General features: G+C 36.3%; 1 protein-coding gene across 1 annotated transcript in view; it reads right to left on the reverse strand.

Annotated features, from left to right (window-relative positions):
• Nucleotides 1–14309, reverse strand: part of LOC123524304 (nardilysin-like) — a 47426-nt gene extending 33117 nt beyond the window's left edge. The window contains exons 1-2 of the mRNA XM_045302398.2: nt 14253–14309; nt 6503–6693 (exon numbers count right to left, since the gene is read on the reverse strand). Of these exons, the coding sequence (XP_045158333.2) occupies nt 6503–6654 (152 nt within the window). The 5' untranslated portion in view covers nt 6655–6693; nt 14253–14309. The remainder of the gene's footprint in view (nt 1–6502; nt 6694–14252) is intronic.

Here is a 14309-nt window from a genome sequence, read left to right on the forward strand (position 1 = left end):
CTCTTAAGGCGAAACTGTCAGTTAATCGAGGAAAAGATGTCAGTCCCTTACACAGAAAAAGTCAGAACTGGTCAGAACTGGTACAGGATCCAGGAACACTAGTAAGGACAAATGAGTGCAAGGTTGACAAACAAGAGGACCATGATGGTCCTGAATCGCTCACCTCTTCCCACATGACCCAGTTGATAAACATTCAGACCAACTTTCATACAGATCCCATGAAAAATATGGCCTCTAGAAAGGTCACAACATTTTTTCATTATTTGACCTACTGACCTACTTTTTGAAGGCACGTGACCCACTTTCAAAGTTGACCTAGATATCATCAAGATGAACATTCTGACCAATTTTCATGAAGATCCATTCAAAAATATGGCCTCTAGAGATGTCACAAGGTTTTTCTATTTTTAGACCTACTGACCTAGTTTTTGACCGCACATGACCCTGTTTCGAACTTGACCTAGATATCATCAAGATAAACATTCAGACCAATTTTCATACAGATTCCATAAAAAATATGGCCTTTAGAGAGGTCACAAGGTTTTTCTATTATTTGACCTACTGACCTAGTTTTTGATGGCACATGACCCACTTTCGAACTTGACCTAGATATCATCAAGATGAACATTCAGACCAACTTTCATACAGATCCCATGAAAAATATAGCCTCCAGAGAGGTCCCAAGGTTTTTCTATTATTTGACCTACTGACCTAGTTTTTGAAGGCACGGGACCCACTTTCGAACTTGACCTAGATATCATCAAGGCGAAAATTCTGACCAATTTTCATGAAGATCTCATGAAATATATGGCCTCTAGAGAGGTCACAAGGTTTTTCTATTTTTAGACCTACTGACCTAGTTTTTGATGGCATGTGACCCAGTTCCGAACCTGACCTAGATATCATCGAGATGAACATTCAGACCAACTTTCATACAGATCCCATGAAAAATATGGCCTTTAGGGAGGTCACAAGGTTTTTCTATTATTTGACCTACTGACCTAGTTTTTGATGGCATGTGACCCAGTTTCGAACTTGACCTAGATATCATCAAGTTGAGCGTTCTGACCAATTTTCATGAAGATCTTGTGAAATATATGGCCTCTAGAGAGGTCACAAGGTTTTTCTATTTTTAGACCTACTGACCTAGTTTTTGACGGCACGTGACCCAGTTTCAAACTTGACCTAGATATCATCAAGGTGAATATTCTGACCAATTTTCATGAACATCTTGTGAAATATATGGCCTCTAGAAAGGTCACAAGGTTTTTCTATTTTTAGACCTACTGACCTAGTTTTTGAAGGTACGTGACCCAGTTTCAAACTTGACCTAGATATCATCAAGATGAACATTCTGACCAACTTTCATAAAGATCCCACAAAAAATGTGACCTCTAGAGATGTCACAAGGAAAAGTTTACGCACGGACGGACGCACGCACGGACAACAGACGCTGCATGATCACAAAAGCTCACCTTGTCACGATGTGACAGGTGAGCTAAAAAGCGGGAAATACTCATAAAAGACAGGACGGTGGGAAATACTGGGAATTCCCTGAAAATACTGCCTTTTACTTGGAATTCCCGGGAAATACTGCCTTTTACTGGGAATTCCCAGGAAATACTGCCTTTTATTGGGAAATACATATGTAATCAGTGATATTTAGTACCTTGCAATAAAAAGGTTTTATAAACATAATTAGATCATTTTTTTTATCTTTGTTCATAATGAACCTTTTACATTTTAAACAGTAACTGATACACTGACAGAAGTTTTAAAGTAAAACAAAAAATTTCATCGCATATTACGAGAAAATAGTAAATTGCAGCACTCAGCCCACTGCATTTCTGTACTTTAACATGTTTTAGTGTATAAGTGTTAAGTGTATAAATAAGCCAAGCCACATAGTGGTTTACAATGCTTATACAATGTATTGTTGTTGTAACAATAATAAATAACAAGGTGCTGAAATATATCAAAGGATGTCATAATGATCAGACCGATTCAGATTAAGTTTGCAACCAAAAATCAATTGTTATCAATTTAATATCTCAGCTGTTTTCTAGCAAGCTGATAACTGTAATTAGCCTTGATTAGGGATTTGGCCATGCTGTACAATGTACAATAATCACGGGGGAGGAACTGTTACACGAGACTCGGTTGTGGAGGATATCCTGTTACAGATTTAGGATGCTAACGTTACAGCATTCCTGGATAACGTTACAGCATTCGGAGGATAATAATCGCTTTCTGTGTTTTGTCTGGCAAAGAAATGGTAAAGATTTATCTCATGTCTATCAAGCGTTTTATGACAAAATTCGAAACTTTGATAGAAAATTATTAAAAAGAATTTGATTAAAGGATATTTCAACCCTATTTTATGCTCACTTGCGTAAACAAAAACCCCCTTCATGCATTCACTTGTAATATGATGTAGGAAAAATACTGTAGGTCTAATTTTTCGCAGTTTTATAAAATGTTACAGTTGTGGGGTGCTAATTCTGAATGTGTTACAGATTTAGGATGATAATTTTTCTTTTTCAGGATTCTGTTGTGAGATGTAAATACTGCCACACAACATTTATTTCTTCCTTCGAAGCAGTCAGGCATGTACTGGAGAGGCATCCAAAAGAAAATATTTCTTATTTCCGATATTGTAAAGCATGTAAAAAGGCAGATAATCGACTGTTGACTTTTTTTATTCGAAGTAGTTATAGAAATAACATTTTTGGTTTTATAGGACTATACCTTTATGACCCGATTTCTGATAGATTTATTGCAACCCAGAATTATGTGCTCGTGCCCGCGTGAACACAAAGTCAGATGGTGGACATTACAGCCCTGAGACATGCCTTCGGATGGCGCACAGCAGTGAAAAACCCTTGACACCAACATACATACAACATACATTTTTAGTTTATACTCATTTGTTTTAGCTCGATTGTAATGAAAGCTTTAAGCTTATTATAACCACTCTCGAGTCCGCTTCCTGGAAAAACCAGTACTGGTGTCATATGAGAAGTCATGGCCGTGACCCCTGCGGGGCTCGAACCCACGACCCCTGGATTGAGCGGCCGACGCCTTATCCACTAGACCAACGCTCCCCTTCTTTTTGTAAGGGATCAGCCGATTGAAGTGCAAAGGACGATTCAATGCGGATTGGTGATTATGGTATCATTACATTGGATATAGAACACCAGCTTTCCATTGAAATATCATTTTAGTATATATAGATGTTGATTTAGAACTTCAAATTCAAAAAATAAATGCATGTGGTATAATTCATTTGTTACATCTTATGGAAACGCATAATTTATGATTTTTAAAGTCCATTTACTCTGCTGGTGTTGTATATTGTCTAAACGAATTCCAAAAATGTATCATCCTAAATCTGTAACACATCCAGAAGTAGCACCCCACAACTGTAACATTTATAAAACTACGAAAAATTAGACCCACAGTAATTTTTCTACATCATATTATAAGTGAATGCATGAAGGGGGGTTTTGTTTACGCAAGTGAGCATAAAATACGGTTGAAATATCTTTTAATCAAATTCTTTTTAATAATTTTCTATCAAAATTTCGAATTTTGTCATAAAACGCTTGATAGACATCAATATACTGTGTTTCGCATGTTAAGCCATGTCTCAAATGACGTACATACCATTTATCTAGAAATACAATTCCTATTTTTGAAAAAAAAAGATAAATCTTTACCATTTCTTTTCCAAACAAAACACCGAGAGCGATTTTTATCCTCCGAATGCTGTAACGTTAGCATCCTAAATCTGTAACATGATATCCCCCACAACCGAGTCTCGTGTAACAGTTCCTCCCCCGTGATAATTATTACAGTCTTTTGTATCAAAACTCTTAAATTTAATAGTCATTAATCAGTAGGTATTTTGACCGAGAATGGTAGACTAGTGAGATCTGTTTGATATGGGTAGTTACTGTAATAATGAGATGCATTTCATATCATGTACATTTTTCATAGTGGGTTGTAGTCTTTTGTTGTGGTGATATTCAGTTTTGAAAATGAAACCCAAAGATGCCATGCAACTTTTGAACTATTACTATTGTGCTCCCCTTTGCTATGGATAGGTATCAAGTGTCATTTGCTATTGCTTTCATTAACAATTTGTCTACAAATATCATTTTATAGTGTTATTCTATATTTTAGCCAGTATTTCCCACTTTTGCTGTTTCTGGGGTATTTCCCGGGAAATATTTTATTTATTATACCAGATTTGTTGAGCGCCCTTTTCATATGGAATATACGTTCAAAGGTGCTTTACAATTAAACATGACATATCGCAGATATGTAGGAAAATAACAAAACATGACATATGCAATCACAAAACTGAAACTGAACAATTTGATTAACGCCTTTTTCATAAATGATATATTCAACGGCGTTGTACACATTGACAATAATAAAAATAATAGTTATTACAACAATATCTTCAATGAACAATGATAATATTTACAGCCTTATTGTAACAAACAGCCATGACCGCACCCCTCCCCTTGAGGTTGATATACCCCTATTGCCAATACCAGTGCTTTAAGCACCTGGTACGCCCAGACGGGCTGCATATAGAGGTTCAACCCCCCGGTTAATGGTGCCATCATATACTGTATTAGATAGAAATACCACACACTTCAAGTGAAAATACCGGGAAATATCAGTGGGAAATACCACCCCCGGGAATTACTTTGCCAACCTTGAATGAGTGCTATAACATTTCTGATAAACTGTTGAAAAAAAATGTGTTAAACACAACAAACAAACAAGAGGACCATGATGGTCCTGAATCGCTCACCTATCCCCACATGACCCAGTTTTGAACTGAGTATGACGTCGTTATTTCTATTATTTGACATAGTGACCTAGTTTTTGAGCACATGTGACCTAGATATCATCAAGATAAAAAATTCACAAGGTCACAAGGTTTTTCTACTATTTGACCTAATGACCTAGTTTTTGAAGGCATGTGACCCACTTTTGGACCTGACCTAGATATCATCAAGGTGAATATTCTCACCGATTTTCATGAAGATCTCATGAAAAATATGGCCTCTAGAGAGGTCACAAGGTTTTTCTATTTTTAGACCTACTGACCTAGTTTTTGACCGTACATGACCCAGTTTCAAACTTGACCTAGATATCATCAAGGTGAACATTCTCACCAATTTTCATGAAGATCCATTGAAAAATATGGCTTCTAGGGAGGTCACAAGGTTTTCCTATTTTTAGACCTACTGACCTAGTTTTTGACCACACTTGACCCAGTTTCGAACTTGACCTAGATATCATCAAGCTGAACACTCTCACCAATTTTCATGAAAATCCATTGAGAAATATGGCCTCTAGAGAGGTCACAAGGTTTTTCTATTTTTAGACCTACTGACCTAATTTTTGATGGCACGTAACCCAGTTTCGAACTTGACCTAGACATCATCAACTTGAACATTCTGATCAATTTTCATGAAGATCTCTTGAAAAATATGGCCTCTAGAGAGGTCACAAGGTTTTTCTATTTTTAGACCTACTGACCTAGTTATTGACTGCACGTGACCCAGTTTCAAACATGACCTAGATATCATCAAGGTGAACATTCTGACTAATTTTTATAAAGATCCCATGAAAAATATGGCCTCTAGAAAGGTCACAAAGTTTTTCTATTTTTAAACCTACTGACCTAGTTTTTGACCGCACGTGACTCAGTTTCATACTTGACTTAGATATCATCAAGGTGAACATTCTGACCAATTTTCATGAAGATCCTTGAGAAATATGGCCTCTAGAGAGGTCACAAGGTTTTTCTATTTTTAGACCTACTGACCTAGTTTTTGACCCCATGTGACCCAGTTTCGAACTTAAACTAGATATCATCAAGGTGAACATTCTGACCAATTTTCATGAAGATCTCATAAAAAATATGGCCTCTAGAGAGGTCACAAGGTTTTTCTATTTTTAGACCTACTGACCTAGTTTTTGATCGCACGTGACCCAGTTTCAAACTTGACCTAGATATCATCAAGATGAACATTCTGACCAACTTTCATAAAGATCCCATGAAAAATGTTACCTCTAGAGTGGTCACAAGCAAAAGTTTACGCACGCACGCACGCACGGTGGAGGCCACGCGATCACAAAAGCTCACCTTGTTACTTTGTGACAGGTGAGCTAAAAATTATCTATTTCAGTTGAATGAATGCTGGTAACTTGTCTACAAAGAACATCTACAGAAGATTGTATAAGGCTCTCCAATCTGAAAATCAAACCACAATTCCTCAGTTTAATCTTAAGCCTGCTGGCAGTGATTCTGCCTTGGCGTTCAGTCAGTTAATTTTCAGTGAATACCCCTTCGAATATCAATAATTAATGTTACTGCCGCAACTGAATGATGGACCAGTCCATTTTAGAAAATTAGCAGGCTATATTAGGTTAAAAAAAACTTAAAATAGTCTATTAATGTTTGCCTCAGTCATACCTGTATTCCCTTTTGTCATTTAATGACTTCACAATCTCTGTTGTATTTGCCATCTTTGTGGATACATATAATCTTGGATGTCGGATTAATCTGTTGCCAATAACCAGTCTTATTATCACTCTTGATGTCTGTAGCAGATGCCCAAATGTCATCCCCAGAAAATCTTCATACTGTGTAACTACCTCAATAAACTGAAGGCAAATGAAAATAAAAATATATTCGTTTTCAATTTAAATTAAGACAATAATATGTAGACATGCAATAAAATCATACACACACCAAAAGTGGACCTGTGTTTTAAGTCTGTAAGAGTCGGATTTTTTGGTATGCTGAAATAGTGGAATTCAGGTTTCTGATGTAGCAAATCTTGCACACCCTTTGTTAATGCCAAAAAAGAAAACTTGCAATTTAGATTACTCTTTACAAACTTAGCTAAACTGCTTTTATAACAGGGCTTTTTAGTAATTTTCTTCCAATTTATGTAGTTTTTCCCTAAAATTGGCTTTACATTATTCAGGATTTTTATTCCACTTCACAAAAATACTAAGCTCTTTTTATATCAATTAACCACCCCAGGACCTTCCCCTTTCTGGTAAAAGAATACCTGAAATGAAGCACATATAGAATATAAATGTACGCATAAATCCTGGAAGATGTCGCCTGCTGTTATGTGACACTTGTGCCCAAAAATCAGCAGCTACCCGAGATGGTGAAATTTAAAACCAACTTTCCCAGTCCCCAATGACAGACTCTTTTAAATAGTCATGTATTAAGGTAGTTATGCACGATTGGGTCTACATTTGTTTCTATAATGTAGAATTTGATCATTAAACTCTGGTTTTTCAAAACTTCAGAAGATACCTAAAATATTCAGCAAATAAAAAAGATAGTCACATGCTTGATTTTTTGCTAGACTGATTTTAAAAATATGGACCTCACGCATTATTTCATAATGGGAGTCTATGGGAAAATCATAACTTTCATAACATTTTAGCGAATAGAAATTGTTCTACAATGTAGACTTTGATGAACCTTCTCACTGTTGTAAATAAAGAAATGGCCTATGATTTGATGAAATATAATGTATAGGTCCGTGTGCTTATTTTTGAGATATTTGACCATGATTAAAGTAAACCCGACATTTCAGGCTAATTCTGAGACATTATTTTGAATTATTTAACATGTCATATGTTTTAATATCATATTTTGACTTTAGAAATATAGCAACAGTGCAACTGTAATAAATTTACTCACAAGTGGCGATTAATTCATAAAATGATTTTCAGGCTTTATGCTACGTTTTCCGGATAAATGATGTTCAGGGACTGCGTTTTAGGCGAAGTTGAGCGAAAACTTCGCTTTAAAATATTTCACTTCGCCCTTCCCGCCCAGAAAAGCGAAGTTCAAGTCGCCCTAAAATTGGATGAAAGTAAAACATAATCGGCAATAAAGTGCGCCGATATTACACATAGTCTGTAAACACAATACGCAATACACAGGATGTCACCGGGAGGCACGCGCGGCGAAACGTGTCCATGACAACAAAAGATGATCACTCGATTTCAGATTGACGCCGCATGATAAGCTGCTAATTGTTTGCATTTAATGTGATTGCAGTAAACGATAATTAAAGAATGAAAGAGTTATTATTAAAGCTGACCCACATCTGAGATCAGACAGCCCGAAAACTTCGTAAAACGGCGATAATTAACTTCCGAATTACAAACCTAATTACGTGTCAGTCGGCGCGTGGAGTGATTGACATCTGTCAGTAGCTAATTAACATACGACGCTCCGCCTACTGTGTGGCGGCGAACAATTGAAATTCACCGAGATTTTGATTCACAATGCAGAACTTCGAACTCGAGACGCATTTCGCGAATCGAGCTGACGCACAGGACACTTTTTTGTGCGGGTCAACTACGAGTTTTTCTTGATTTTCGCGGGTCAAAACACGGAACCTCGGGTCAACCGAACGCCCTCGGTACTTGTCTTATCCAGTTATTCTTGTTTTCAGATAAAAATCGTTTCGAAATTTTTATTGCCGTCACAGTGTAGACTACCCGTTACTCCCGACGTTTATTTTTCAATTGGGATCTGCTTACTATTCATTTTAATCTGCATTTCTCTTTCATTAAAAACAGATATAAGTTAGATATATGGCCCCTGACAAACTATTAAATTTGTTGTTTGATAAAAATAGCAGACAACTCTTTTAGTTAATTCTGAAATGTGTTAAAGGGAGGTAATACATTTAACCAATTTTTAGATTTTTTATGTCAAAATATGTAATTTTAAAAAGTACTGCCCCTGATTTTTAAGTATTTTATCTACTGATCAATACAAATAACATTTCATTGTAAGATTGAGAGGTTTTTAAACTCTGTAGTTTGTCAAATTGAAGGAACATAAAAAAATTTAAACTCAGAATGCTCACATACCTGAAAAAGCTGCTCTAGGAAGGAAAAAAGATAATCCAAGAAATATTAAGTACTGATTATATGAGGAAAGATTTGTTGTGTCAAGTTGTTAAACATTTTGCAGTAAAACAGTACAAATATGTACTGTATTGTTGAAACATTGCACCATTTTTATTTAAGTCATAGCAAGATAATACTACAAATGGAACTGAATAAACATTATTATTGTTATTTAATAGCAACCACACCTTAATTTTTAAAATTCCTTTAACTTTGTTGGAAATCATTCTATTGTAAAGATCTCTTGGAGAGCTTTTCAGAACTGTTTTTCTTTTTTAGATATCTCAAAAAATAAAAAAGTTATGGCAATTTGTTTACCCTAATTTTACGCAAATATTAAGAATTTTTTCACTATATAATTACTGTCTTTCGCGCCGCGACGATGGCACCGAATAACGGAATCAGAGTGTTAAGAATTTAGAAAAAATGCCATATCTTTTTTGTTATTTGAGATATCTTAATGAAATTTGGAACACACACAGATCTTGAAGTGCTGCATTTTAATAAGTATTTAACATTCAAATAGTTCTGTAATGAAGAACAAAGAAATAATCACAAAATGCATGTTCAGTTGAATTTAATATCTTTTTTTTTTCGAATATCATTTCATCGCATTACACAGCATATATACAAGGAAATAACACATGCAATAAATGAATTTGAAGATACAACTTCATACATTTCATCACAGTTTTAAGTTTAACTTACAATAAATAACAACTGATTCTGCCTGGTGGCATTTGTTGTAGAAATATGTACAGGCTGTCAGAAAAAATACTTCTGAAATTTTATTTTTTTTGAAAGCTGATCAATTCATTTTACATTGCTTGAGATTAAGACTTCAGGGAAACATATTTACAAATATAATCATTTACATGAATGAAGAGCAATGCTTTTCTCAAACAAACAAAACTTATTTTTCTCTTAATTATGACACACATTTAGTCATTCTGAGCAGTTTCTGCTTTCTAAAAGTGTAAATTTTTGAATTCATCATACAAATTTGCAATCTCAGATGTTTCTGAAATATTCCATTGTCTACCAGAGTTCATACAGTCAGGGATAAAACCAGTCTTTAAAACAAAAGCCAGATCAACAGTTTGTATGTCCTCTCTTGAAGGCCACATGAAATGACCAGTCTTCCTTGTTGGAGTCATGAATTTAACAACTAGCATTTGTTCCGACTTAACACCAGTCACAATACCGGGATACCAAGCATCCTGGTAGGCAACTGCCACATAGTCATTTTCTTTGATATTTTCAGGAGGGGATATATCTTGTAAGTCACTGTCTTTGTTTGGGGGATTAATTTTGGGTTTCTTACTACGGGAATTTTCACTGGCAACTTTGCGTTTCTTATTTTTGGGGACAGGTTCCTTTGTCATTTCATCATGGATTTCTCGAAGAACACTGTTATCATGTTCTCTATGTTTCTCACGCAGTTCCTTTCCTCCCTTTCTAGAAGATTTCATTAGCAGTTTCAGTTTTTCCTCTGGCATTTTCTCGAGCCAATTCATCATAGGCTCCCTATTTCGTTTCAGTAATTGCACAGAGGAGTGGTGGTGAAATGAAGCATTAGGTCTCCGCTTTTGGCTGCTATCCAAGTCACCGAAATGGTGCTCACAACCTAGGTTGGTCACATGGGCATAACTAGTGCGTTTCATTTCCTCGACAGTAGGAGCTTTATGGAATGAACCGCCAGGGAGAAAGTCAACTAATTGTTTTTCCACAGTCCTTTTCATTGCTTTGGCTACTAGGGAAACTGAAGTGAACAGGATATCGCGAAACTCATTTTCAGGTATCTGACTCAATGGCTCTGCAAAGATCTTACCATGATGAATGTCTCTAATTTTATGATTGTCTTCACAACTCCAGTGTTCATTTAATTTAAGGATTGTTGTAGGGTCCTTGCAACAAAGATCAAGGTAATCCTGAAGCTCTGTAATCTCCGTGTAAAGTTGTACATATGGAACACAACTAATAATTTAATGCATGTAAGCAATGTTCTGTCTCACTTTGCCGAACTTCTCCCAAAATTTCAAAACTTCTCCCTGTTTCCCCAGGAGGGAGAAGTCACTTCTCCCTAAATTTCCAGGCTAAGGTAGTCCCTGATGTTACGTCATCACTACCGGTTTGTCAAACGTGCAGAACTACCTTAATACATGGGTGAAAGATGAAAATTTTGAAAAACCTGAAAAATTAGCTGGGGGAATAGGAATTAAATTGAAAAGAAAAAGAAACAAGGAGCTGCGTTCAATAAACGCTTGATGCCACCGGTGGCATCCTTGTTGATACAAAGCAACCTGAGTCCAAAGTGAGGTCAAGGTCAAACTGAGGTCAGGTGATGTTTGAAGATGAGGAATGGTCACAGGTTACATCTGTATTAGTATCAATTCATTCTTGTAAGCGGTGTTAATGCTAGACAAAACGGTCCCATTTGGTTAACCAAGAGATGGCCCATATAAAGCAACCTAAGTCCAAAATGAGGTCAAGGTCAAACTGAGGTCAGGTGATGTTTGAAGATGAGGAATGGTCACAGGTTACATCTGTATTAGTACCAATTCATTCTTGTAAGTGGTATTGATGCTAGACGAAACGGTCCCATTTGGTTAACCAAGAGATGTCCCATATAAAGCAACCAAAGTCCAAAATGAGGTCAAGGTCAAACTGAGGTCAGGTGATGTCTGAAGATGAGGAATGGTCACTGGTTACATCTGCATTAGTATCAAGTCATTCTAGTAAGGGGTATTGATGCTAGACGAAACCGTCCCATTTGGTTAACCTCGTACGGACGGACGGACAGGACGATCACTATATGCCTCCTGTATCAGTAGATGCCAGGGGCATAAAAAATGGGCCATGAACTGAGCTCCTCTGGTGTGTTCTGGATGTAGTCGCCGCCATTAATATATCGTTTAAGATTATACACTGGGACCCAGTTATAACGCTATGGTCGGGGTCCAAGGTTCGAGACCCGCGGATCTAGCGGGGTTAAATTTATAACGTGGGTTGATAATATCAGCGGTATATGCAATACCCTACTCACTGGTAATGTATAAAACGTATTTTGGACGCTGTTTTATGTAAATAAGAATCGTATAAACGGGACATTTATTTACCTTAAATGCTAAATACATTAAAAGAATTATAACGCTGTGTCATCTTCTCATTTTGTCGTGATTCTAAAAGAAAGTTGAATTGTGTATCCCGGAAGTAAACATATATAACGCTGTGTGAGGAGTGCGCGGTTGTGAGAATTACATATGCAATGCAATTGCACTGGGGGTTTATGTTTACAACTAAAAGAGAAAAAACGCAGACAGTCTTAAAAAATTTAATTTTGAATACATGAAGAAAATCGATAAATAAGATAGAAAATTGTTAAATCACCGTCGTTAATATACGATATTAAAAAGGGAGAACATTCTCAATATGGCTTTCAGTGCGTTGAATCTTCGTTAATTCCGATGAACTGAGTGTGATGACTACGAAAAACGGCTGCATTTTATTACAAAACTGGGCCTGTTGTTTGATTTTTTATTCACTCAAGTGTTCATGTCATCCGCTTAATTGGTGCAAACTTAAACGGTTTGATAGTTGACTGACCAATGTTACACGTTTGTTATGCAAACAATCTAATTTTGACACGGTACTGATTGCCTAATTGTCACATGTCTACATGTATTCAAACTTTAACAAAGGTGATACGCAAACAAGTAAGCTAGCAGACAATTATTGATTTTTGTCACAGTTGTCATGGCAATGGTGTTAAAGTACAAAGTATAGTTATAACGCTGGTTATGATCAAATTAAATAACATCCGCGGACTCATTTTTTTTTTTTCCAGAAAATTCCGGAGCCAAGAGCCTACCGCGTTTTAAAGAATACCACGGTATATCGAGTAGCGTTATAACGGGTTTCGAGTGTACTAACCCAAAATGGTAGACCATAACATTAAATAATATGGCAGGCATGAAAAATCGCTAATTTAAGTGAAATAAGTAAGTTTACAACATCATTTATGCATTTCCCAACATGTATTTGATGCCTCTTAGTCTTAAATAGTTCCGTAATCCATCCTCATTATTAGGTTGTCTAGGAATACAGAACTTTCATTATCCTACAATCTGATCCTAGCCACTGCTAGGAATACAGAACTTCCGTTTTCCTAGAATAGGATCCATGCCACTGCCAGGAATACGGAACTAGGCTACGATAAGATTCTAGACTAGGCTAGTCCAAATAATTGTACTCGAGAGTTGAATATCGTTATATTATTTTGACTTGTCGATATCCGCCTCCGAGTACAAACCAGAAAAGGTAAAGAATGTGGTAGCACTGTCCTCTTCTTTGCGTAAGTAACACCCAATGGAATCCGTTGGGCGGGAATTATGTTATGATAATGCAACGGATAAAAAAAAAGAAATACATACACAGAAAGCCTGTAATTTTTCCTTTTCAATGATGTATATATTCCTTTTCAATGATGTATATATTACCGAGATTTCTTGAGAAAAATTCAAACTATGACAGTTAAAAAAATGCCAAGGTTTAACACGAGTGTACAACATATCGGAAAATGGCCGATCACCGGTAAACACATTACTACACGAAGCGTTTTCATTGGTCACGCCTCCGACCGCCATTACATGAAGACGATTGAAACGTTAGAAGTTCAAATTTTTTACAACAGAAATTCTTGATAAATATGTCCTGTTCTTATGTTTTTTATTTACTATTTATGATTTAAAACAACAGGTAAGCAGTTAGGGCTAAAGAAAAATCGTGACTACTGATAAATCGTAATTTCAATTGACCACAGTTTCCACCACAGTTTTGACTGTTTTTGAGACCTCTAGGTAGACAACGTAAAATATCAAAATGTAAAATCGGTCTGCCCGAGGTCTCATAATTTATTTAGACTAAGACTAGGATAACCGAAGTTCTGTATTCCTAGACACAGAAGCCCTATCACCCTATATAGTTCAAATAGTTCTTCAGTGATTGACGGGAAATGAAGTGTGATGGTCTCTGGCAAAAATAATAATTACCTCCCCCCCGCCCCCCCCCCCCCCCCCCCACCATGGATTAGTGGTTTTCAGCCTACAATGTCGCGAAATCACATAACAAACATACACAGAGCTCCAATAAAAAGCAAAAGAAGGATAGAAACCAACAGATAAAATGATCATATGTTGTTTAATCCATTTAAATAAAAGATATAAAATAACTGGCAAACAGAGTACGTAATATCTTGAAAATCTGCTTACAATATGCTACGTCTGCTCATTGTCCGAGATATTAATTTTTGCCAAAGGTGTTTCTAA

This window comes from Mercenaria mercenaria, chromosome 3 (assembly GCF_021730395.1).
Source record: "Mercenaria mercenaria strain notata chromosome 3, MADL_Memer_1, whole genome shotgun sequence".
In the NCBI taxonomy this organism is placed as follows: Eukaryota; Metazoa; Mollusca; class Bivalvia; order Venerida; family Veneridae; genus Mercenaria; species Mercenaria mercenaria.